The following is a 27,474-nucleotide window of genomic DNA, read 5'->3' on the forward strand; positions in this document are numbered from 1 at the left end:
GATTCAGCCCTTTAAGTTGAAGCTGTCCTTTTCTGAACATTAAGAATGTATGCATTAGTTACAGCTCACACCTGTCAGCGCCCAAAAAAAACATTTGACACATGTGATGAGGGTAGGGTGGGTGGGATTTGGCAAATCGAGGTTACAGAAATATAGTACTTCATTGTTATAATAGTTCATGATTATACTGTGATTATACTGTGAGTGAACTGGGACACGGTTGATGAGATATGTGGAAACACTTTTCATGAAGTTGCCAATGTGTAAAGCTGTGTCATTCAATGACTTTAGTCTAACAGCGATCTATCAGTAACTGCAGACTGAAGTGAAATCAAAACAATGTGAATGTGTACCCTATTGCAAAGCGTGATCAAAACAGCTCCCACCACTGGGTCCCAGTGCAGCTTAGCACATGTAGCAGATGTACCTGTACCTGGATATGCGTCTTAACTGTCACCTAGACCTCATCAGGGACCATGTCATTTTGGTGATGAATAACTGCACAGTTCTCAGATCAATTAGGAGAGCTCTAACTGTAGTGTGCTCCCATTCAAAAATACTTAAAATGAAAGGGGACCACGTGAGGACAAAATTAAGTTAAAATGTGATTAAGAAACGAGAAAGAGATATCCGATCGATCAAGCGTTTTCAGGCTAAATATTGGCACCTAGCTTACAGAGGAAGAGGTTCAAGGAGAGACAGACCACAGTGACACAAACCTGCTCTCTCTCTGCTCAGACTTGTACTCGATGGCGATGAGGAGTAGCTTGAGCTTCACGTAGCACAGCCTGGTAGACAGAACACAGAACGGCAAAAATGTTCACAATTTCACAAACAATGTTCACAAGCCTTCGTACGGTAGGAGGAACTTTCTTTCCTACTTCTGTGTCTCTTATCTTCTCTTCAGTAGTTTGAACAGTTGCACTCATTACAGCAGTAGCCTACTGTATGTCCCAGTGTTGGTCCTACCATCTGCGCCTACTGTAGGTGTTGAGGGATGCCAGGTTTGGGAGTGCAGTACTTTAGGTGGTAAGGGATGCCAGGTTTGGGAGTGTGGTACTGTAGGTGCTGAGGGATGCCAGGTTTGGGAGTGTGGTACTGTAGGTGTTGAGGGATGCCAGGTTTGTGAGTGTGGTACTAGGTGTTGAGGGATGCCAAGTTTGGGAGTGTGATAGGTGCTGAGGGACGTCAGGTTTGGGAGTGTGGTACTAGGCATTGAGGGATGCCAAGTTCTATTTTGTGGAGCTCCGCCCCACAGGACTAGCTCCTATTGGCTTGTAAAACCTACCCAGCTACAAATGACTGAATAAAAAAAAATACCCACACCTGTATCCAACCAGGTCCGGTGCACCACTGTATAAGCGGGCTTCACCTGCACATCTGCTCCTAGAAACTTTCAGCTCGCAAGACGACTGCAAGTAAGAAGAAAGAGATGACTTCGCATTGACTCACCGTGGAGCCGGCGGTGTCCCTCCGGGATCCCCGGTCAGAGCTGCCCAGTCTAACTGAGAGATTCTGCGGTTTCGGCGCTCCCAACAGCGCCGTGAGACATCCACTCTACTTCCGCTGCATGGGGCCACAGCACACCAAGGCGGGCCTGGTTCTGTCTCCCGACTGTCAGGCCTGTGCTCTCCTCGACCGTATGGAGAGGCTCCTTTGAGCGCATTTGTTCAAATGTCCATCGGGTAACAAAGATCCTGCACCCACGGAGGGCGGCTCAGATGGGGGTGTTGACGTTACCCCTTCAACAGCCGGCGCCGATGTCGTCCCTCCAACCGTCTGACGTACTGTAGAAGAAGATGGCTCTGAGGCAGATGAAGATTCAGCCTCAGAAGCAACAGATGCAAGCAGTTCTTTGTCCAGTAGGCTCAGGCATGGGTCCTTCGACCGCATCCTCCTTAAGCTGCTGGAGAGAGCTGCCCATTATCTCAGCATTCCCCTCCCAGACGCCGCAGCTGTGACGGGGCTGCCTCTCTGGATCTCCGACTGCTACGGAGTACCCTCCAAGGCTGCACCTCGTCTACTCCCAGCGATTCCTGACCTGGAGAAGTTTGTGGAGGCATGATGGGGCCAGCCTGCTACACTGAAAGCTCCGCTATGTCCCTTCGTGAGAGCTACGAGAGTGGCCGGCTGGAGTGACGTGATGACGACTCGTCTCCCCAATGTTGGAACCTGGCATCGCCGCTGTCTTGGTGTCCGGCTCTGCCGCCTGGGGTTCGGCCAGGAAGCCACTGATGCCCGACCCCAAGAACAAGGCTACCCTGTCCTTGGTGGACAAGAGCTACGCATTGGCGGCGCAGGCTGTTGCTGCCACCTTGTCCATTGCCATGCGAGCCATCTACATCGGCAAGGTGGCTGAAGAATCAGACCCCTTCTTCATTGGAAGTGGAGCAGAGAACGGAGATGGCAGAAGCAGCAGGGGCCATCGCCCAGCTTGCAAGAATCTCTGCCTCCTGCCTGGGTGGTGTGATGGCCTTGCCTGTCATCTAGCAACGTCATCTGTGGCTATCTCTGACCGGTCTGTGAGAATAGAACAAAGGTGTTCTCCTCAACTCACTGGTGAGTAAAGTGGGGTTGTTTGGTTTGGCCATGTCTAATATCCTGGAGCAATGTCGCAGCCAGGAACAAGACCGGCTCCTCCTCGCTTGTCACCTTGCCGCTCTGTGGAGACACGGTGTGCTGGCACATCCTCGTGCCCCGGCCACTGCTGGCAAGCAACGGCAGCAGAACAAGCAGGAACAACCTACTGTGGGGTCTTGCCCAGCCGCAGCCAGTCTCCCGGCTCCGACGCCGGCCTTCGGGGCTGCAAGCACGGTGTTCCAACCACCACCTCTCCCTTCACAGCCAGCCCAGAGTGTCCAGCCTGGCTCAGTTCCCACCGGCACGCCGGCAGCCCACCCACAGGCTTGGGGGAAGAAAAGGCACACCTACTGACGGTGCGCAGATGTGCGTGACTGTCCTTTGTGTAGTGCTTCCATGCACAGGGCGATGTGATGCGCCAGTGCAGTAGTACAGTAGTAGTGGTGCCTGTAGTTGTAGTTGAAGTTAGTGCATGCTGCATCTGCTTCTGCTTGTTACTTTCTGCTTTCAGCTACGGCCGCCGGCTAGCCTTCTCTGAGAGGGTGAAAAGAGGAGCAGAGCGCGTAAGCCTCCTGCCGGCACATAGCCTCTCCACTGCCAAGACCCCTGCAGTGCCTCCTCATGGCCACACACAGTAACTAGGTACCTTGCGTTCCCAGGCTAAACTGCAGTGGATCTCGAATCAGCAGTGGTCCCCAGAGGTTCACTGTGCAGGCCCACCAAGTGGATACGCCCTGGCAGTGACCAACCACTGCCCCGCTGCCTTGTGGGTAAGTCTAGGAAGACAAAGGCTAGGGGAGCATACCCTGAGAGAAGAACAGGTGCTGACAGGCGCACCTTAGGCAGTCCTCCGACAGACTGTAGCTCTGGCAGCCTTCTGCAGCTGTGAGAAGATGCCAGTCGTCTTGGATTTTTTCCTTGTCATCGGAGCACAGCTCCTCACAGCGAAGCAGTGATGTTGGAGCATGCGCATCCCCTCCGTCACTCTAAATAACTTCAGCGCGCAGGTACCTGCTACTGGCTATCTGCAATCATTCTTGTAAGTCTACTGGTGACGGGGTAGCCCAGTGACGGGGGCAGGACTGAATAATCTGGAAGCTCCTAGCTGGGTCCCTGCACAGTAGTGGTACAGGGCTATTATGCTCGTCAGCAGCTGGGATCTCTGACTGGCAGCTGCTCCCGGCAGACCCCTGTGTGTCTGAGCAGCCCTATTCAGGACCGCACTGCTCACCCCAGCTGGGGAAGGGTCTAGAAAAGGTGACCTAAACATTGCCTACAGAGTCTCCTGGATAGGTTGCCGCACCTATCGGGATATTCCATTCTGCGGCCGAAAACAAAAACAAGCGATACAAAACAGAACCCTACGGTTTGCGACATGGAACATCAGAACCCTCTTGCACTCCAGCCATAGCACCAACAGGCCTGGTCGAAGAACAGCACTGATTGCAGCAGAGCTTAAGCGCTACAACATTGACATCGCAGCTCTAAGCGAGACCAGATTCCTGGATGAAGGATCCCTCAAGGAAGAGGGAGAGGGCTACACCTTCTTTTGGAAGGGCTATCCCATTGGAGGACAGCACCTGCAATGGTGTTTTTTCTTTCGAACTTCAGTTTTCAGATTTTTTTATATTCTTCTACTGTAACATGTATACTATCACTACATTAACAGAGAAATGGCGAGACTTGATTAAAAACGGCTATTTTTCAAATTGTTTACTTGTGAAATAAGCATAAGAATGCATAATACTTATCTTTATCTGCCATTTTCTTAAAATTATGTTTTTTCAGTACCTGACGTCACTCGGTACCTGCTATCTCAACTTCCAGGGCAGGTGCATTCACTAAACTTTACAAACTGACTCTCAGATGTATTCTGCAAATATTTACAGCTGGAATTGTGAATATATTGTTGTCTTTTCATTTTAGGTTGCATTTCGTGTCTAAAAGTAGTCAAAAATGTATGTATCTCTTGAAAATAAGCTTGTATTCACAAACCCAGCTGTAAATATTTACGTTTTTAGGATATTGTCCAAACAAAAGTAAAACTTTATGCCTGACTTTATCCATTGTTTAGATAGTAGGTACCGAAATATATGCAAAATTATGCATATTTAATGAGTTATTGCCGAATTTGCATACCTAAACTTTTTTTGAGAGAAAAAGTGTAATACAAAATATTTATCTTGATGTGAAGATTAAACTGGTAAAAATTCATGAGGATATCTTTAAAGGAAAAAAAATCCTATTCAACTGTAATGTCTCCCCTTAAGTCTCTGTGGTGAACACAGCCTCACCATCACCAACACCATATTCCAAAAGAAAAACAAATACAAAACATCATAGATGCATCCCAGATCCAAGCACTGGCACCTCCACAAGTGCTGGATGGACCATCGTTTGATCATGAGCATGCTCAAAATGATTATCCGACCAGCAGTACGCCTCAGAAAGTCCACCAAGAAAAGGCTGCACTGTGCCCGGCTACAGGAAACAGAGGCACGTAACACCTTCCGCCGTTCCCTAGCTAATCAGCTAGAGAATGTTGAGCCTTTCCAGGAAAGGGACGGCACGACTGAAGAGAAGTGGCTGTCTCAGTGCATCACTTTACGAAGCTGCAGCCCAATCCATCGGCTACAGCAGGAAGAAACATCAGGACTGGTTCGACGAAAACTCCACAGATATCTCCACTCTCCTCAACAGTATGCACTCAGCTGATAAAGCCTCACTCAATAACCCATCCTCTGCTGCCCTTAAAAACAACTGGCAGGCACACAGGAGAAAGGTGCATTGTACTCTGAAACAACTTCAAAACCAGTGGTGGGTATCCATCCATCCATCCATCTTCATCCGCTTATCCGGGGTCGTGTCGTGGAGGCAGCAGCTCCAGCAGGGGGCCCCAGACATCCCTTTCCCTAGCAGCATCAACCAGCTCTGCCTGGGGAATCTTTAGCCACTCACAGGCCAGTGCGGAGATGTAGTCCCGCCACCTAGTCCTGGGTCTACCCCGCGGCCTCCTCCCAGCCGGACACGCCTGGAACACCTCCCTAGGGAGGCGCCCAGGAGGCATCCTCACTAGATGCCCGAACCATCTCAACTGGTTCCTTTCGACGCAAAGGAGCAGCGGCTCTACTCTGAGACTCTCCCGGATGACTGAACTTCTCACCCGATCTCTCAGGGAGACCCCAGGCACCCTCCGGAGAAAACTCATTTTGGCCGCTTGTATCCGTGATCTTGTTCTTTCGGTCATGACCCATCCTTCATGACCATAGGTGAGGGTGGGGATGAAGATAGACCAGTAGATCGAGAGCTTTGCCTTTTGGCTCAGCTCTCTTTTCGTCACAACAGTGCGGTGAAGCGACTGCAGAACCGCACCAGCTGCTCCAATTCTCCGGCCAAACTCCCTCTCCATGGTTCCCTCACTCGTGAACAAGACCCCCAGATACTTGAACTCCTTCACTTGGGGTAAGGACTCATTTCCTACTTGGAGCAGACAGGCCACCGGTTTCCTGCTGAGAACCATGGCCTCAGATTTAGAAGTGCTGATTCTAATCCCAGCCGCTTCACACTCAGTTGCGAACCTGGTGCTGGAGGTCGCAGGCAGATGATGCCATCAGGACCACATCATCTGCAAATATCAGCGACGCGATCCCCAGCTCACCGAACTGCAAATCCCCGCGGCTACGCCTCGATATCCTGTAATCACAAATCCTGTATCCTGTAATCACAAACAGGATTGGTGACAAAGCGTAGCCCTGGCGGAGGCCAACCCCCACCGGAAAGGAAGACGACTTACTGCCGAGGTGGGTATCCAAGGCGCAGGAAATACAAACATACGCAGACAGATATGATATGTACAATTTTTATGATGCAATAAAGTCCATCCATGGTCCAAGAACCCATACAGTCCCCATCAGAACTGCTGATTAATCCTCCCTCATTAAGGCTCAAACATTGATTGTCCAGAGATGGGGAGAACATTTTGAGGCCCTGCTAAACCAGCCAGCCGCAATTGACATCTCGGTTCTAGAGGAGCTCCCAACCCTACCCACCATCCAGAGTCTTGACCTACCACCTTCCTTCTCCGAAGTCCATGCTGCCATAAGGTCACTTAAAAACAATAAATCTCCTTGTCCTGACTCTATTCCATTCCTGCTGAGATCCTGAAGCAGGGGTACCTCAGTACCAGAGCAATACACCAGTTCATCTTCCTAGTATGGCGGGAAGAAAGCATTCCCCAGCAATGGAAGGATGAAAACATTGTCACCATATACAAGAACAAGTGAGACAAATCAATCTGTGGAAACAGCTGAGGTAAAGCGCTCCTCTCTGTTGCTGGTAAAGTCCTGGCAAAAATAATGCTCCACAGGCTCATCAACAACATCACTGAAGCCCTGCTACAGGAATCCCAGTGTGGATTCAGGAAAAACCGCAGCACAGTGGACATGATCTTCTGCTCAAGACAGCTGCAGGAAAAATGTCACGAACAAAAACAAGACCTGTTCATGGCCTTTGTGGATCTCTACAAGGCATTTGACACCGTACATTGTGACCTCCTGTGGAGAGTCCTCCTGCTGTATGGCTGCCCGACGAAGTTTGTGAACATCCTGCGGCAGTTTCACGATGGGATGATGGCCAAGGTCACGACAGGTGGACTGGAATCTGCCCCCTTTGGAGTAGCAACTGGTGTGAGACAAGGGTGCACTCTTGCCCTGGTCCTCTTCAACATTTCTGCACAAGGAAATGGAGGAGGGGAATGGGGTGCCCCTGGACTACAGGGAGCCTCTTCAACATCAGGAGGATCCAAGCAACAACTAAGTTCCAGTCTGTACACATACTGGAACTCCAGTATGCTGACGACTGTGCCCTTATGGCGTACACACCAGAAGCCCTGCAGGCCACTATTGCAGCTGCTGTTAAAGCATACAGCAGAATGGGACTGTCTGTTAATGTATCCAAGACAGAAGTCCTCTGTCAATGGTCATCAGAACCCCTGCAGAGACATAAACTTTAACCGTGGTAGGCTCGCCACTCACCATCGTTCCACACTTCAAATACCTTGGAAGCATCCTCTCAGAAGACTGCAGCATCGACCAGGACATACAAAACCGGATCAAACAGGCCTCATCCTCCTTTGGGCGACTGAGTCTTTAAAAACAATAATCTCCACCTCAACACCAAAGTCTCAGTTTACAAGGCAATCTGCTTCACAACCCTCCTATATGGTTGTGAGACATGGACAATCTATGCTCGCCATCTCAAGATGCTGGACGCGTTTCACATAAGGTGCCTCCAATGCATCTTAGAGGTGACGTTGCAGGATCGTGTTCCACACACTGTGGTCCTTCAGTGAACCAGCTGCAGGAGCATAGAGGTCACCATCATGCTTCACCAACTCAGATGGCTCGGCCATGTCACCAGAATGCCACCCAGCCGCCTCCCGCGCAAAACCCTGTATGGCCAGCTCCACCTAGGCCGTCGCTCTGCAGGGGGCCAGAAGAAGAGGCTGAAAGACCAGCTCAAGACCCTCCTAAAGAAGTGTGAGATACAGCCTGCTGCCATGGAAGCTGCTGCCGCAGATCGTTTCTCCTGGTGTGGACTCTGTCACAAAGGAGCAGAGCTGGCAGAGGAGAACAGAAGAAAACTCCATCTGGCACTAAGAGAGAGGAGAAAGGCGGCCAAGACTACACCTGCCCCATCGGGTCAGGCCTTCACTTGCCCTGTCTGTGGCAGACAGTGTGCATCATGCATTGGACTGTACAGTCACCAAAGAACCCACAAACCAGTAGCAGAAGTCATCATCGGTCACAATGGACTACCATAAGCAAGTAAGCTTGCTTGTGGTACTGTACAGTCTGCAGCTCATGTTGTGCTTAGTGTAGCAAGCACACGGTGGAGCCGCGTTGTAGCTGCTCTGTACAGTGAGGGAGGGGGGTGTTTGTGAGTATGACAGGACCGGGTCACTCAGAGCTTCGGTCCCGTCGGAAAACTTTGATGTGTCTGGTTTGAGCCGCGGTGTCTTCCCCTGCTGTCCCAGCAGACGTGACAGCCGCCGGCCTCGCCAGTAATGCAGGAACGCGGCGTTCAACAAGAATCGTTGACAAGCCGTTGCCCTGTTTGAATGTGTTACATCCCTTGCTGCGACCGCCGGCGGGATCTAGAATGGCGCTCACTCATCCAACGGCGGTCAGTAACTCGACTCGAGTGGCTGAGCCCTTCCCTGTTGTTTCAACAGGTAGAGCGGCTACACACCTGGCGAGCACTGAATGTACTTTTGTGGTTGTGTCCCCACTGGTTCTCTCTGAGTCAGCAGGACCAGCCTCTGCTGGGGGTGGACGCGTCCGCGCATGCCCACTGGCCGAAGGTGCTGCTGTATGCCTAGCCACCAGTGGGACTAATCCTACCATTGTTAGCCAGAGTGCGGTCGGAGGGTCTATCAGTGATACTGATAGTGTCGGACCGGCACTGGGCTAGATGGTATGCGGCCATGGCCATGAAGTCTGTGGAACCGTGGTTCATTCCTCAGTGGCCGAGCGCGCTGTCCCAGCCAGAGGGCTCGATTTGCGTGCCTCCGGTTATGGGGTGGCCGCTGGTGGCCTGGCTCTTGAACGGCAGAGATTGTCTGGTAGAGGACTCTCTCTGGCAGTGATCAGTACTATTCAGAGTGCGCGCACAGCGTCCACTGCCACAGTTTACTCTGGCAAGTGGGCCACTTGTGCGCGCTAGTGTGGAGAAACGATCCCGAGTCCTGCTCGGTTGAGATGATTCTGGAATTTCTCTAACACCTGGTTGATCATGAGGATGGTCTAGTGGCATCCACTATCAAAGTGTATGCATGCTCTATTACCACGTGTCATGAGGGGTTCACCAAAATCCATGGTTTATGGACATTCCCTGGTTAGGCATTTTCTGCCCGCATGCGCCGTCTTCACACTGTGCCGAAGGATTTGCTTTTGGTTCTGTGAGGAGCGCCGTTCGAACCAATGGAGCAGGTTTCCCTCAAGTGGCTCTCTATCAAGACCGCGTTACTCCTCACTTTGACATCGTGCAAACGGGTCAGTGATTTGAGAGCGCTGACAGTTTTTCCTCATCACAGGTGATGGGAGCAAGGCTGTTTTGCGCACAGATCCATCTTTCATTCCGAGAGTGGTCCGTTGCGCATTCAGTGCACAGGATTTTGAGCTGACAGCCTTCTATAGAAGAGTCCCACTTACATTTATTGTGTCCTGTGTGTGCGCTGACTTGTTATGTTCAGCGCACAGCTGCGGTTTGGTCTATCCCCCAGTTGTTGGTTTGTCACGAGGAAGGTGGGTTCGCCACTATTGAAACAGCGCCTCTCCCAGTGGATTTGTGAGGGCATCTCCAAGTCTTATGAGACTGCAGGTTGCCTTCTGGCTGGGGCTGTTCGGGCACACTCTACGAGGGGTGTGGCCACGTCGGTTGCCCTGTTCAATGGTGTGTCTGTGGAGGACATTTGTGTGGCGGTGACTTGGTCGTCACCGTCTCCTTTTATCCATTATTATCTTTTATCCATGTAATCTGTCTCTGTGGCATCATCTGTGCTAAGCACAGCCGCCAGCGGGAGTCAGCATTACTCATATTGTTCCAGGGCACGACCGTATGGTGAGTGGCGGTCCGCTCCTGTCCCTTTGGGGCTGGGAGAGGCTCGGACGGGCTATGTTACGGTGTAAGTGCTTCTGGTCCAGCTCTCCCTTCACGTACTTCTCTTTGCCCTCGGCTGTGATAAACCGAGTGTGGCGGGGAGAGGTCAGTGCTTGGGTTGGGACAACTTTTGGTAAGGTCTCCCCTTGGAGCACTGGCTTGTGTCCTGGCTTGCCTTGTTTTGTTTATGGGTCCAGTAAGAGTGTATGGTGTGGTCGTGTAGCTCCGCTTATGCCAATAGGAGCTAGCCCTGTGGGGCAGAGCTCCACGAAATAGAACAATGGTTACGTATTGGAACCCTAGTTCTATGAGTGGAGCGGAGCCCCAAAGGGCGCAGACTTTGCTGAACCTGCAGTCTGCTCACTGGAAGTTTCATCTAGGAGCAGATACAGTGGTGCACCGGACCTGGTTGGACACAGGTGCATGTATGTGTTTTTTTTCTTCAGTCAACTGTAGCTGGTTAGGTTTCACAAGCCAATAGGACCAATAGGAGCTAGCCCTATGCGGCTCTGCTCCACTCATAGACCTAGGGTTACAATACGTAACCATCGTTTGGGAGTGTGATAGGTGCTGAGGGATACCAGGTTTGGGGGTGTGGTACTGTAGGTGTTGAGGGATGCCAGGTTTGGGAGTGTGGTACTGTAAGTGTTGATGAATGCCAGGTTCAGGAGTGTGGTACTGACTGTAAGTGTTGAGGGATGCCAGGTTTGGAAGGGTGGTACTGAGTGAGGGATGCCAGGTTGGGACTGTGGTGCTGTTGAGAGATGCTAAGTTTGGCAGTGTGGTACTGTAGGTGTTGATGGATGCCAGGTTCGGGACTGTGGTACTGTAGGTGTTGAGGGGTGCCAGGTTTTGGAGTGTCGTACTTACTCGCAGACTGTGGGGAAGGTGAGGCCCACGAAGGCGCTGGACAGATACTCTGTGTACATCTCGTTAGCTACTCCCTCCAGGTAGTACTTCTGCCACGTGTCCTCTTCGATCTAAAGGCAGAAGACATGGTTCGTTTTGAGCATTGTTCTGAGACTGCAGGGGTCTACCGTCTCGTGTAGTTGTGTAGGGGTCTACCATATTGGCATATCCTGATTATAAATCTAGGCAAAGGGGACGCATTTATTTGGACACATTAAGCAAATTTAACACCCTCTCTTGACTTGTCAGAAACCCCTTCCTCCATTATCTACAAACACTTGAATGTCATGGGACTTCTTCACACCTTCACAAGGGCAATTTGCGTCACGCATGTAAACGAGTGTAACAGAGGTGGTCTTGTCATTAGACTGCTGTAGGAATGACCTCAAACCAAGGCTAATGAGCAGAGTACTCAGGAGGTGGCGTGCTCCTGTACGTGCTTCTCACTCTCACCTTCCAGATGATTCTTCTCTCCAGTTCCTAAGAGTTCTTCCTGCTAAGTTCTGCTCATCCAGGCGGACTGTTTCGTTAATCAAGTACCTCTCACAAATAGAGACAGGTACATTTCTGCATGTTCATCCATGTTCCTTAGGCACAGCGCTGGGGGATCGTTCAGGCTACATTACGACATTACCACTATTCTAATTACTCTTCAGCCGTTCAAGAAGGATCATACTCATAGACTTGATTTCTGAGTTTTGTAATCATTGCATGTCTCTCTGTGATTCATTTTGATAGTTACTTTTCATTGCCAAAATGTAGTAATTGATACCACATGCAGAACCAGTGAGGGTTTGGTTTCAGTACACCATTACAGCTTAGCCTTTTTCTTCAAATGCCTCTTGAGGAAATCCTAGGCCTTCTAACTTGGCCAGAGTAAATCTGCTTCGCTAATCTTGGCCCATTGGCGCGTCTGACTGCGTTGGGACCAAACTATCTCATCGAATACTCATCGAATGTGATGTCTTCCCGTTCATCTTCACATGTTCACTGGGTTATCTTCAGTCTCTTCTATTGTGGAGATAATGGTCCATTATGAACTGTTACATCTCATGCGCCTAAGGTCTGCAAAATCCATCTCCATGTCTCTTTGTTAATGGCGGAGGAATAATGTGGCCTGCAGATGTTCCTCCAGCGCACATCTGGTCATTATAAACATATCTATCATCTGGACGACATGAGAACCCTCTCCTTTCATACGGAGAAGCACATATTTAGTGTTATGTGCCAAGAGCAAAGCAGATGGTATGATGACAGGCCAGGACAACTTCTGATTTATCGTATAAATCTCTTAAGTGGGGCGGCTGTAGCTCAGTTGGTAGAGCGGGTCGTTTAGTGATCGAAGGGTCAGTGGTTCGAATCCCAGCTCCAACTGTCCACATGTCGAAGTGTCCTTGAGCAAGACACCTAACCCCAAAAATTGCTCCCAATGAGCAGGTTAGCACCTTGCATGGCAGCTACCGCCATTGGTGTGTGAATGTGTGTGTGAATGGGTGAATGAGAGGCCATTGTAAAGCGCTTTGAGTGCCGCTAAGGTGGAAAAGAGCTATATAAGTGCAGTCCATTTACCATTTATAAATTCATATATACGAGGTGCGACCGAAAAGTCCCCGGATTGTGTCAGCCACGCTCATGCCTCTATTTGAATTGAAAAAACAATGATATCCCTTTGTTGCCCTATATCTCACGATTATTCTGGTATAATATTGTTCACCTCACTCAATCGGTGCTTCTGTGACAGGCTGTTTTGTAGAGTGTTGCAGAGGTAGCTTGTCACAGTTGTGGCACTTTTCTCTACCAAGTCCCAAAACTCAACAATTTTATTACAATAAAGAAAGTACACTCTCAAAACATTTTTATTACAGAATCTGCAGAGGAATTACACATTGTCCCCCTCAAAGTAGTCCCCCCCAGAGTTAATGCACTTCTGCATTCGCTTTTGCCACCCATGGAAGCACTTGTCAAAGTAACAGCAAAGTAGAACAACTGTGACAAAGCTACCCCTGTGACACTCTACAAAACAGCCTGTCACAGAAGCACCGATTGAGTGAGGTGAACAATATTATACCAGAATATAGGGCAACAAAGGGATATAATTGTTTTTTCAACTCAAATAGAGGCATGAGCGTGGCTGACACAATCCGGGGACCTTTCGGTTGCACCTCGTATATATATATATATATATATATATATATATACTGTAGTAGTATACTGTACAGTGTGTGTGTGTGTGTGTGTGTGTGTGTGTGTGTGTGAGTGTATATACAAAAGTGTACAGTACATATGAATTAGTCATGGACTAACTGTAGTTTTGAAGGAATGTTACAGTACCATCGAGAGATACACTGATAAATAAAATATCCCCCTTGACAGTGATATAGCGGTTGTGTTCATGCAATGCCAGGGTTACCTCGATGAAGGACCTCATGGAGAAGAGGTTGGCCAGCATGGTGGACAGGCCCTGGGCCAGGCAGCTCTGGGCGATGAAGCCAGCCTTCAGTTCTGCCAGGCAGATGGCATCATCACCCTCCTTCCAGTTCCAGCTAGGAATGTTCAGCAGGTGAGCCTGGAGAGCACACGCGCACACACGCGAACACACACACACACCCACACAGGACCAGGGTGTTAAACACTCTCCATACTATTACTGGACACTTCACATCCACGTGTGCTCAACACACTGCTTTCACTACAGTACATTAGCTCACATGATTTGAATGGCAGTTATCTGCATGCTTATACTCTTATAGGTGACCATGATCCTACCTTGTTGTGGTATTGTAACATTTGAGTGATGATTCGGATCTTGGGGGAATAATTCTTGATGGATATGACCCTATGAAGTCAAAGAATCGTTATGGAAAGTTTGGTAAGTGAAGCACGAATCTACGGCTCAGGGTTAGTGATCCTGTCTGAACGATTAAAAACCCTCATGGCAGCAAACCCAACGAATTGACAGAAGTCATAGCAGAGTGACCACAGGATTCAACCAGTTCCCCCTGAAGGGAATGAAGTACCTCATGATGTTGGAGGCATCCTCCGCGTCAGGATCTGGACAATATTTATTGGCTAGGATGAGACAGGCGTCTGCTGACTCAATCTGAACAGGGAGGAGGACACAAAACAATCACCCTCCGGATCCTAGGGTTGAAGAGATCTTTCCACCTCTCATTAAGCACGGACATTACAAAACAACTGCCTAAAAACTGCCTAAAATCCAACTTGACACCACTCTGGTGGGGTATTTTGGAGGGTTGGGGTGGGGTGGGGGGGGGCAGACAGTACCTTTACTCTGGCTAGATCGTGAGGATTGAGAACAGATCCCTGGTAGAACTCCACTTGGGTAAAGTGGCGTTTGAACAAGGCTTCCAGCTCAAGATTAGGGGAAATACTATCACACAGACAGAAAAGGAGAGGGAGAGAGTTAGTGTCCAAACTTATTAGAGCCTGTGTGCTGTATAGCCTACTGTACATCGTTTCAGGTTAGCGTTGTTCGCGTCTTAAGTCAAATACACGGCGAGACGGCGACAAAGGGAGAAAAGATGCACTTACTTATGGAGAAAAACAATTTCTACATTGACATCATCCCTGTCCTTGTGTAGGAAGTCTTTGAGGAAGTTGGAGACACTTTCGAGAGTAATATGACCACAGACCACAATGTGCCTGGAAGGAGGAGAAATCAACTTGAATGGGCAGCATAAATCACTATCAACACTGACAAGCTCCACAAAGAAAACAGCCGGAGCGAAGCACGCTCAACCCTCAGGAAAAAAAAAGTACAAAAATTAAACGCATGTCAGAAAACAACTGGCTATGGTTTTAAATGTGTTCATTTTTTCCCACACTTTTCCATTAAAGTGAATACTTTCCCTCTTGTAATGAAAATTCTGCATGACATGTCCAATCAGACACTGAGCTTTGAACCACTTTAGGAAAGCTAGAATATAATCATACAGCCCACACTAGTTTGAGTGTCATCCGTTCTCAATGTAGAACCATTCCCCTTCGCCAAACCACCCTTCTTGTGAGTTGAACACATGTTGACAAAGACATGCACATCAACAGACCCGCTCTTTCATACAGCGCATTACTAAAAGGCTCCAAAGTGATTTGGGGTCTGTGGTTGACATTCTTCTAAATAGGACTCGGGGCCGCTTGACGAGTGTCTGGCAGGACGTTGTGTTTCTGCAGAGGGATGGGTCAGACGTGTAGAGGATGCTGAGGAGATTGGATCCGAGCGGAGGTCGTGTCCCTGTCTGTCCCCTGCTTGCACCCCGGACTCCATGTCAGCAGGTGACCGAGCGCTCCAGCGAGAAGGCTCCACAGTGATGCAGGCTGACTGATCCCTGGGCAGCAGGTCCAGGTGGTGTTTATAGTAAACCCTATTCAGGTGGATGGATTTTTATTTCTACTTCTGTATCCACATATACAGGGTCAGCCGTTGAATCTAACTCCCTAGAGATGGGGATATGCATTTCCACAAGTGTTTTGACAGGAGCGGGGAGATCATTTCAAATCGGGCTAATCCAAACCCCATTCGCCCACGTACGGTACAGATACATTATACTGTCTCCACACGCTAATCCAGAGCATTTTATGGGTTTATCTTACCAACGACCTCATTTGTCCTGTGGTGGTCTAAAACTACCAATTAGGAGTTCAACCCGGTGTCATCTAGCCAACGGTCTGTGCCAAAACCCAAACATGCTCCATCAATTGAGTCCAGTTGCCTAGAGAGCGGGATTAAAGTGGACACAGAGGCAGACGACCTAATTACTGTAAGGCCTGTAAGACTATCCGTATAATGACAATGGCTTTATCCTCCGCTGAAAGGGATGTGCCAAGAGACAATGAGCAGCTGCCGCTGGTCGGCGTGTCGGGTCTAAAGCAGCGGTGTTGGGTTACTGCCTCCTGAACCCTCTGTTCTGCGGTCATGTCTGATCACTGTTCAAGACCTCCTCATCAGTCTTGATCCCATCTAACAGACCCCCTCGCGTCCAAAACCATGTTCTCATCTCGGGGGAGACAACGAAGGAGCCAATACTGTACGTCAAGTTTTTCTGTGGAAATCTGAATGCTGGCAGTTGAGTAAGGGAATTCTGAGATGTCAAATGAGTCCTATGTCTACTGAAGATGAAGTCCAGATGAAGTCCACAGTGTCCAGATCATCGTGTCCTCCTGCCCAGTAGCAGGGAGGCTGAGTAGCACTGGAGTGAGCTTGTCAGGGTGATCAGGCAGGGCCTGGTCCGGGGTTCTGAGTATGACCGGGCCTGGTCTGGGGTTCTGAGTATGACCGAGCCTGGTCCGGGGTTCTGTGTATGACCGAGCCTGGTCCGGGGTTCTGAGTATGACCGAGCCTGGTCTGAGCATGACAGGGCCTGGTCTGAGTATGACAGGGCCTGGTCTGAGTATGACAGGGCCCGGTCCGGGGTTCTGAGTATAACAGCGCCTGGTTGTTGTTGAACAGTGATGTTCCTCACAGATGTTGTCCCCATCTTGAAAGCCGCTAACGAGCGGCGGCGACCGCACGCTTGGCCTCTCTCCTCCCGGGACGAGCCCGGCAGAGCGCGCTGTGTGTTCTGACGAGCTGATGAGCTGAGGTCTTTAGTGGGGAGCCAGCAGCTATTGGCAGAAGATGCCGCGCCATTTCAGGAGGCAAAACATCATTCTTGTTTTCCTACTCCCAACGTCCAGATGACATCTTCAGACGTCAGAGTGAATAAATGGAGACTTGTGTGGCATAGATTGGTTTCTTGTGGCTCAGCATTTATGCATCGTATTGTAATACAGGATGCAAACACACACACACACACACACAGCTTATCTGAGACATCATGTCTGCATGGGGATTATTTATCAGCGGAGCGTGACAATGCCACTGATACCGTTTCCTCTGAAACATGTATTTACATGTGTGACCCCGCTTCCACTGTCAGGACGCTCAAAGGAAAGCATTGTTGGGAGCGCCCCTCCCAGCTGATCTCATTACAGACGGACAGGTCACTGATCATCCCCCCGAAGAGAGCGCCCCGAGGATACCATCTATAACTCAACCATTGCAAGTAAAACAACTTCCTCTGGGCTTCATTAAGTACAGTAGCTGTAGCAGGCATTTGACAAACCAACCAAGAATGTAAAATAAAGTGGAGAGCACAGTACATACACAATGGTACAGAATATAAGAGCAACAATCCAAAACGACCACTGCAGAGAACCACACCCAAATGCACAGGGGGGAGGACATACAGCGTGCGTCCCAGAACATGCAGTGAATCAACACTCCAGAGAGTCACCGGGGTCAGGTCAGGCAGGGAACATGTCAATCACACATACACACACACACACACACACACACACACACACACACACACACACAAACACACGCGCACAGAATGGACAGGAAGCTCAAACATCAGAGGTCACACATTGCTCATACTGCTCTAATCCTTACACCAGTGATTTAGCGTGGGACTGTCGGAGGAGGTCAAGTCCTTTCTTTGCGTTCCTCCTAGCCTGGTTTCTCGGCCGGACACAACGTATGCAGTATTGCATCTTGGGAGACTTAAAGGCTTAAAAAACACACTACATACTGTACTACAGAAACCGCTGACTTCCAGAAGGCGAATCTGGAGGGCATGATATACTAGAGTACAGCAACGTACAGTACAGTACAGCACAGCCTTTAAGCCCCTTATCTCCACATGTCACATCTCCTGTTCTGAGGACTGTTTTATATAGAAATCAACTCAACGGCAGCCAACTAAGTATGTCTCGTAGGACTAGATCAACGCGGTTGACTACATTCATGACTGGCTGGAAACGCCATATATCCCAGACTCCTTTTCACAGCCAAGAAGAAAACGGTTAAGATTTCGGACATCAGACCAGCGCTCACTTCATGCGTTTTGCTCTGAGCGAACGCACGTGTGACGTCCCTGGAGAGCGCGCGGGAGGCAGCGCGGCGGCGTAGCGGTATAATATCTGTCTGATCAGGCTGAGAGTCTGCAGGTCTCCCCCCGTCCGGCCCCTGGGAGCCGCGCGCAGCCCACGCAGCGGAGGTGTGCTGCCGGGGTTCAGCCAGGGGGCACGCCGCCCACCTCGCTCCCCGCAGCGGCTAATGGAAACCGCAGGGCCGTCATGGAAACTCACGGGGGCCCGCGGGTTGCGCGGGGCGCCGTCGGAACCCCGTGGCATCGGCGCGGCCTGAGTTCTGTCACTGCTCCTGACGGCTGCACGCTACGCTGAGCAGCGCTGTTTACTGCAGAACTACCGAGACACAGGCTGGCGGCATGGATCCAATAGAAGACGTCTCGGATCAAACAACCCCCATGATCCACTGCAGAGGGGCCAATGGGTCCATCGCATTCAAACAGTGTCATGAAGTTAAAAAAAAAATTAATAAATAAAGGAGAGAATTATATAGAGTTTGTTATCATATATATCACATAGATATCTTCCGTTTGTAGATTTCCTGAAATCATTTTCATATCTGTACTGTTATTTCATGATCTAATTTCCATCACACATCTGTTTGTGCTGACAACAGCATAAACCGTGTACCGGACACTGTGACTAAAATAAGCCTTCATGGCTAACGTGTTTGTGTACAGAATGTGTCAAGATACGAACGCCTGCATATTTAAATGATTATGCAAGGAGCCTGGTACCAGTCTTGGCCTGCGTGTTTGGCGGGCAAACTGAAAGCTGCTAACCCCTAATTGCTACCACATGCAGGCACTATATGCATAGCCAGAAACAGAGAGAAAGAGAGAGAGAGAGAGGAGAGTGAGGGGGGAAAGGGAGAGGGGGGAGTCCACAGTTCTGACAAGCCCTTCTCTCAACACCCGTCCATGAAACCAGGCACGGGGAGCCGGCCAAACATAACATTTCATCAATCTTGTCTCACTGACAGCATCTAACAAAAGCTGCTCTCTAATGCCTCCCCCCCCGTCTCTGCTGCAGAGGCTGGGCTCTCCTACTGGGAGGCTGACAGCAGGGAAACACAGGGACAGAGGACAGGATAGAGACATCAAGAGAGAGAGAGAGAGAGAGAGAGAGAGAGAGAGAGAGAGAGAGAGAGAGAGAGAGAGAGAGAGAGAGAGGGGTAAGAGTGGAGAGAGAGGGAGTGAGGGAGAGAGTTGAGAGAGAGAGGGGGAGAGAGAGAGGTATAGAGAGTGACAGAGAGAGAGAGGGAGAGAGATATGGAGAGAGGTATAGAGAGGGAAAGAGGGAGAGAGAGAGGTATAGAGAGGGAGAGAGAGAGGTATAAAGAGGGAGAGAGGGAGAGGTACAGAGAGGGAGAGAGAGAGGTATAGAGAGTGACAGAGAGAGAGAGGGAGAGAGAGGTATAGAGAGTGACAGAGAGAGAGAGGGAGAGAGGGAGAGGTACAGAATGGGAGAGAGGTATAGAGAGGGAGAGAGAGAGTGAGAGAGAGGAAAAGAGGGAGTGAGAGAGGTATAGAGGGAGAGAGAGAGGTATAGAGAGGGAGAGAGAGAGGAATAGAGAGGGAGAGTGGGAGAGGTATAGAGAGGGAGAGAGAGGTATAGAGAGAGAGAGAGGTATAGAGAGGGAGAGAGGTATAGAGAGGGAGAGAGGGAGAGAGAGAGGAATAGAGAGGGAGAGAGAGAGGAATAGAGAGGGAGAGTGGGAGAGGTATAGAGAGGGAGAGAGAGGTATAGAGAGAGAGAGAGGTATAGAGAGGGAGAGAGGTATAGAGAGGGAGAGAGAGAGAGGGAGAGAGAGAGGAATAGAGAGGGAGAGTGGGAGAGGTAGAGAGAGTGATAGAGAGGGGGGGGGGTAGGAAGACTAGTCTTCCTAGTCTGGATCCACTGTTGTCTGTGTGCCAATGACCAGTAGGATTTGAGCCATAGAACCAGAGGATCGGTACTGTACTGAGCAATACTGTGACTGACAGACACACACACACACACCCACACACACACTCTATACAGCTGCACACAGTACAGCACAACCTCTGCACTGGGAGGCCGCTCTCACACACAAACAACAACAGCACCTCTGGAGACAACCAGTACGGCCACACAAGCGAGAGGAAGAGGCGGGGACCAGGGACCAAGCGGGCGGAGCAAGCCAAAAGCTATCGAGAGCCTCCAATGAGGGCGAGGCGTCCAGCATTCAGGGTGTGGGAGCTGACTGAAGATCAGGGCCAGGGTCATGTCGAGCAGTGATGATGCGAGCAGTCAGAGCCAAAGTCGCACAATGATGATGCTGTGGGCTGGCAGTGACAGACAGCAGGAAGTTGGCTTTTTCTCAGTGTAACCATGGAAACCATGGACGGAGGGAAAAGCGGGCGGATCTCAGGTCAGAGAGAACATGCCGGAGATGATGCAAAATAAAACAAAAGCAAAATGTATCATGCAAACTGACTCATGAAAAATGAAACAAGAACAGAATATCCTGCAAAGTTCATTGAAATTGATGATACTTAAAGGACCAACAATAATAATGCACTTGCAGATTTTAGGTTCTTTAATTTCCGTGAGAAGCAGAAATAAATTGTGTTTATTTGGGGGGTCCAATCATATAGTAGGGGTTTCATGACTAGTTCATTCACAGCGATGATCAATAATTCACAGTGATGGATCAATAATTCATCCTTCCAGAGTGAGACGTATCACAGGAGTTTGTGATTTGGACAGGCACATGGACTGTACATCGTTATACGCGCTACAAATATACAGAACCACAGATGGTTACCCTTCGTCCACTGCATAATGTAGTCATGAAAACTCTAGTTTGAAAGGGGATATCAAAATAGGATGTGTCAAAGAAAAAATTAAACAAGAACAGCACACAGATGACTAAAGGTAAGCACTGACAGAGAGAGAGAGAGGGAGAGAGAGAGGGAGAGGGAGAGAGAGAGCAGGGGAGAGAGAGAGAGAGGGGGGGGAGAGAGGGGGGGAGAGAGAGAGGGAGAGAGAGAGAGGGAGAGAGAGAGGGGGGGGAGAGGGGGGGAGCAGAGGAGAGAGAGAGAGGGAGAGAGAAGGAGAGAGGGAGAGAGAGAGAGAGAGAGAGAGAGACATGTGTGTTCTCATGGCCAAGGTCTCCAGTCACGCAGTGTGACTTCACATTCTACTGCTAATCTACTATTGCAGACAACACCGTGAACTAACCCCCCCAACACGGTGAACTAACCCCCCAACACTAAACCTAAGGGGGATGGGGGGTGATGGAGGGGTGCACTTGAGTCACACAACCACACCTTGTCTGGATTTTGGACTTACTTTCTGCCTCGTGTCGAGTTATAACTCCCTCCGTATTTCTTCCGATTAAGGATGAGAGCAGCAATTTCTGGCACGTAGCGAGCAAACATGGCCTACATGCGTGGAACAGAAAGAACACAAGGGCATGCAGAGAGGGTTCTACCGCCCACAGGAAGAACAGCAGAACCTTTCAGGAATACTTACTTTCTCCCATTAACCGCACTATAGGAACCACCATATTTCTTGCGGTTTCCTATTAACTCTATGATTTCAGGGACGTAGCTGGCAAACATGGCCTAGGAAGAAGATAGGAGACAGAAGAAGAGACTAAAGAAGAGGCGCAGCCAACGAGGGGGCGGGCGAGGAGCTGGCGCTGACATCCACACAGATCTCTGAGGGAAGTCCAAAAAATATAGATGATAACTTTTAATATACCAAATACAATGCGTGTTGAAAAACTGGGGGAGGTGAAAGTGCTAAAAAGCCTCTCTCCTAGATCTCAAAACGTTAAGTAAAATGAGAACAAGAGGAGAGTCTAGATAGATCTGCTCCGAATACAGTTTTTAAAAAAAAGTTTCATTTGGGGGTAGAAGAGCAGTACAAATGTCTTTCTTATGGAAAAACAGCCCCAGTTTTTTAAGGGTCGTGGGTTTGGGGACGAGGGGTAAAAAAGTATAAAAATGTCCAAAGCTGACAAACTGTCAATCCGTGCTAGCACCCAAGGCATCTCGGCTTAGCGGAGAGGAGGGGGGAAAAAAAAACCTATGTGCCATGTTTTGTCCAACAAACACGGATGATGTGGCAGGTTGATTCGAACAGGCCGGCCTGATGGTCCACAGCTGCAAAACACATTAAGACTCATTTGAAGGGCTGTGAAATGAGCTGGATGCATTTTGCAGAGTTGCGCAGCCTGCAGTCCTGACAACAGGTTCTGTTCCGCTCCTGTCCGAGTCCACGGGGTCTCTAATGTTCATTAGCCGTTTAGTCACCCGGCTATCTAGATATATCTGCTAACCTTTTAGCTACACTCTCTCAATGTCAAACGTCTGCAAAGCCCTCATTCATGAGGACACGCTACACATAAGCTCCCGCTAAGCTCTAGCAGGGCCGAGGCCAGCAGTGTGCCATGAAGGTCTGGGTTCACTGTCTCTCCACAGTGAGGTCATTAATCCAGCCCCTGATAAGAAGCAGACCGAGCAGCGAGGAGCTAAAGGCTTCCAGACGTATCCTGGGGAAAAACACTTCACTATGATGACTGCCCGGTGCGCGCGCGCACACACACGCACGCACACACACACACAGCTGGAGGTTATCTGTGATAGGAGATGGATACTGTTATACTGTAATGATCCGAACTAGTGAGTGACTGTTTGGCTACACCTAATTCCCTGTCCTCCGGGGGGAGGGGGGGGGGGGGGGGGGGGGTCTCGCTGGCTGCGGTCAGAGAGGGGGCGCAGGGTGTGTGTGTGTGTGTGGGGGTGGGTGACAGCAGGGGGGCTGAGAGCGAAGGTGGGAGGCTGCTGTTGCCATGGTAACGCTCAGGCTGGCCTCGGCCTCGTCTTCCTGCCACAGTGTTTGTTGGAATTGTGGGAAGGGACAGGAGAGGGGGGGGGGGGGGCGAGAGAGGGCGGGCGTCGCTTTAAGAGAACGGCAACAACATTATCTGACTGTAGCACAACATACTAAACTTTTACTCGTTTACAGCCCACAAACTGTGGAGGGAGGGGGGAACAGAGGAACAGGGGCGAGCCGTACATGTGGGCCTACAGAGCATCCTGGCTACAGCAGCACACAGATACAGGCTACAAGACGACTGCCATGGATACAAGCAGGCAGAAGTAAACAGTTCTATGTACAGTAACACTGTAGAGCTGCATTGTAAAACACACTGGCTATCATACAGTTCCATGCCAGATGTAAAGCTTATTGTAACGTTCATTTCACTGCAGTCTGATTTCTGCATACAGATGTCTGTGGTAAAGATGGGGGACAGGCAGGTTATGGAGGGGGGGAGGGACTTGGCGGGGAGGGGGGGGGGGGGGGAGGAGAGAAAATTGCATTTTTACCAAACCACCGAGGATGAAGAAGACCATAAACAGGCGTCCGAGGGTAGTTTTTGCATAGACATCCCCGTATCCTACTGTGGACATAGTGACCATCAGCAGGTAGACACATTCCCAATAGGAAAGTGACTGGGAATTCTGGAAGTTTTCCCAAGGATCTCCTGAGTTTTCCACCTGAGATGGGGGATTTGATGGGGTACAAGTGAGATACAGGTTTGATCACAGTCTCCATGCCAATTCATGGTCGGCGAGACACGTACCGTCGGCCGTACGACACATCTTACACAATAATGACATCCATCAGACTTATATCATAATAATTCATGTTGGATCGCGGAGTCCCTCCTGAAAGGTCGCAGACGACGTCATAGCATCTGATTGGTTGACGGTACGGAAGCTCCTGAAAGGTCTGTTGCGCGGAATGTAAACAAAGGCTGGCGCACGGTTACCATAGAGACAACGCAAAGCGTTGTCCAGGCTGAGTATTTGAGCCGAGACGGTCACCCCGACCATAAATGCAAAAAAGTTTCTGATCAATGTCATTTTTGTGTCGTACATCACTTGTCTCACCGACCATAAAATGGCCTTTAGGCACCAGTTCTATGCACGCACTCTCTCAAACAAGACAATAGATCACGCTCAGACACTGTAGGAGGAACTGTACACACAAATATCGGATTAAACATTGCTAATGTGGGTTAGTCTAGATAGAAACCAGTCCTGAGCCTTCATGCTTTCATTCTGAGATGAAGAGACATTATTATTGGTGGAGATCTTGGGCTCATGCTGCCATCTAGTGGTATAACTGTTCTCCTGCGTATTGGGACGCTGTACTACGGCTATTACAGTATGTGAAGCCGTGAAGCCATTGACATAAATGTACTGACACTCTGCGCCGGCTGTTGGCAGTAAACAGAAAAGAAAAAAGAAACAGAAAAAAAGACGGACATTGATCTGTGTTTTATGATCGGGAAAGCGCCCCCATCTCTTCACCACCACATGGAAACACCCTCTACCGCCTGGTCCGAAGACAGCCCCCCACCCCCTCCCCCCGGGTGCGGCTGGACCCGAACCACGAAGGAGGGAGTGATGCGTCCATCGCTCCCCCCCCCGTTCTGTCAACACTTTCCTTCTGATCCAGCCACATCCAGGGGGACAGAAGGGGCTGGGGGTTGTGTTTGGACCAGGCTCAGGAGTTCTCACCTCCCCGTAGACCCCCCCCCCCTCCCCCTCCCACCAGCCACTTACCAAATGTATGAATCCGGCAGCTGTTAGCCATGTGCTTATGAAGATGGAACACAGGTTCACCAGCTTGATGGAATTGCTGGGTAGAATAAGAACCATAAAACGCTCTCAAAGAGATCCAGACCAGACGCAACAGAAAGAAAATGTAATGAGGGGAGGGGGGGGTGAGCTCATCTACCGGGTGAGTTTATCATTACTTTAAAGGACAGAACGTGCCTCCCACACGGCCTAAGCGGCTTAGAATGGACTCAGTCCGAGCCAGGGCTCAAGTGGGACTTTTATAAAAGTTAGAAGATCATAAAGAACAAAAACAAAAGGTTTTATGAAAAGAAAGGGGAAACATAAATAGTTGTCGACTGGCAAGGGTGATAGGGTGTCTCTACTGGACTTCTGGAGACGTACATTATGTCATGACAGGTATTGGAGAATGGCATTTCAGCCTGACCGGCACCTAAAGCAAGGCTGCGTGGAGTTTCCCTGACCTGCCTCTCGGGTGACTGACTGAAAGGCTTTAATTCATACTCTCTCTCTCTCTCTCACTAGGCTAGGCCTACATCGTCAATGGTACAGTAATCGACAGTTATTACATGTCGTAATAAACACTTATTCCTTAAGAATTCATTAAAACAAGCATGTCTATGTGGCATTATGTCCCATTAGTTATCACTTAAACTCTATGTGAAGCGGCAGGTTCTATCTGGATTGACACGGTAAATGAAAGTGTTATGGCAGTCAAACCTGAGCCCGAGGGTCTGTGTGGACTGGGTTCTGGTGGAGCTGTGGTGCTGGGTGGTGGAGGTGGTGGGGGTGAATGAAAGCGCTATACTTACCTTGTTTTTAAGATATTCAAAAACTGTAAAATCTCTGAGAACTGTATCAGTCTCAGTGCTCTCAGGAATCTTAAGCCTGCAGAGAGAGAGAGAGGGGGGGGGGGGGGGGGGGGGGGGAGGGAGGAGAGGAGAGATCAATCAACCAGATATCTTTTGAAGCCAACGCTGACATGACAGATCTGTCCAGACACAAAGGGACAGTCGCGTTGCGACGCACATCAGTCCAGCTGCCCATCCTGACCTTCTCAGTCAGTCAGGAGGTCCTGACCTTCTCAGTCAGTCAGGAGGTCATGACCTTCTCAGTCAGTCAGGAGGTCATGACCTTCTCAGTCAGTCAGGAGGTCCTGACCTTCTCAGTCAGTCAGGAGGTCATGACCTTCTCAGTCAGTCAGGAGGTAGACGGTGTCAGTACAGTATACGCTGACATTCTAAAAACACTGACCCAATGTACTTCCAACACACTGTCGTCTGGACTCTGTGGCCTGTCTCAGGCCTAACATCCCAGACTCAAATAACCCCTAGTGAGGACTAGGGCCATGTGCAGATGACGCTACCTACTGGTGGCATAGCGATGTGTCTCATAACGAGATATGGAAAAACCGTACAGCCGTACAGCCTACTGTACATAGATACAGTGTCGCTGTCTGGTTCCAGAAACAGGCTCAACCAGGGATTACAGAACAATACTCCACCAGACTCAATGTCTTCTTATATAACACTGCACTGATCCAGTGTGTGTGTGTGTGTGTGTGTGTGTGTGTGCGTGCATGTGTGTGTGTGTGTCTATGTACTTGCCCATGACCGTTGACTGGACTGTACATAGGCTCGCACCACACACACACATATCACAACGCCACACACATTGTATATGGTAAATGTAAATGGACTGCACTTATATAGCGCTTTTATCCAAAGTGCTTTAGAATGAAGGCCTCTCATTCACCCATTCACACACCAATGGCGGCAGCTGCCATGCAAGGTGCTAGCCTGCTCATTGGGAGCAATTTGGGGTTCAGTGTCTTGCCTAAGGACACTTCAACGTGTGGACAGGAGGAGGCGGGATTCAAACTGCCGACACCACTGTCATTGGACGACCCACTCTACCACTGAGCCACAGCCACCCCATATATATATATGTTTATATATATATATATAGAGAGAGAGAGAGAGAGAGAGAGCGAGATAGAGAGAGAGAGAGAGAGAGAGAGAGAGAAAGAGAGAGAGAGAGAGAGACATCATCGCACACACATTCCACTCTGAACACATACTGTACCCTCATCGCACCCCATTTTGTTATTGTTGTATTTTGTATTTGTGTTTTGTACTGATCAATTTCACTGTCCCGACTTGTCCCTGCACCCTGTCTAATGTCTCCATCAGTGTTATGCACCACTGACCAATGCAAATTCCTAATATGTGTAAAAACTACCTGGCCAATAAACTGATTCTGATTCTTAAGCGGTGCAGCCGCTTCTATACGTGGCATGTGTGTCCATGTGTCCATTTATAGCATGAGATTTAGACCAATCAGGAGTCACCAATACTGTTGCACACCAGCACTAGAGGGCAGGCATGAGGAAAGCATGGCCAGCTTTAGACATCCCTATCTGAAGAAGTATAAATGTCACAGCTTAGATATTTACCTCATAGGACTCCTGAACATTTTGAGATACCGTATATATATAGGTCTGTGTAGCTTAAAAATGTATGCGTGGTGACAAGTTAGAAAATTAGCATGAATTTGAAATTACCAACTGTGCTAGAGTGGAGTTCTGAACATTCTGCCATTCGTGTGAATGGGGAGCATTTTGAACAACACTGAATATTTAAAAAACTATACAGTCAATGGCATTCCTAAGATATTTGAATATGATTGAAAGCATGAAACATATTTGTTGCATTTTGGTGTATAATACAGTATGTGTAAGTACTGTGAAAATGGCAGAAGTTAACGAAATATGTGG

At 49.4% G+C, this 27,474-nt stretch overlaps 1 protein-coding gene across 7 annotated transcripts in view; it reads right to left on the bottom strand.

The window, feature by feature from the left end:
- The window catches only part of kcnma1a (potassium large conductance calcium-activated channel, subfamily M, alpha member 1a), a gene marked incomplete at both ends in the record, with an annotated part of 195,553 nt that overhangs the window by 45,173 nt on the left and 122,906 nt on the right, over positions 1-27,474 (bottom strand). For 5 of the 7 annotated variants that reach the window (XM_084459172.1, XM_084459177.1, XM_084459176.1 and 2 more), the window contains 11 exons: positions 720-788; positions 11,110-11,219; positions 13,559-13,714; positions 13,915-13,984; positions 14,166-14,248; positions 14,434-14,539; positions 14,701-14,811; positions 21,577-21,668; positions 23,439-23,609; positions 24,684-24,759; positions 25,511-25,586. In XM_084459172.1, the coding sequence (XP_084315298.1) occupies positions 720-788; positions 11,110-11,219; positions 13,559-13,714; positions 13,915-13,984; positions 14,166-14,248; positions 14,434-14,539; positions 14,701-14,811; positions 21,577-21,668; positions 23,439-23,609; positions 24,684-24,759; positions 25,511-25,586 (1,120 nt within the window). Of the gene's footprint in view, positions 1-707; positions 789-11,109; positions 11,220-13,558; positions 13,715-13,914; positions 13,985-14,165; positions 14,249-14,433; positions 14,540-14,700; positions 14,812-21,576; positions 21,669-23,438; positions 23,610-24,683; positions 24,760-25,510; positions 25,587-27,474 lie in introns of all 7 variants that reach the window. The other 2 variants (XM_084459171.1, XM_084459173.1) reach the window with 1 other exon arrangement.

This window comes from Borostomias antarcticus (assembly GCF_949987555.1).
Source record: "Borostomias antarcticus genome assembly, chromosome: 2".
Lineage (NCBI taxonomy): Eukaryota > Metazoa > Chordata > Actinopteri > Stomiiformes > Stomiidae > Borostomias > Borostomias antarcticus.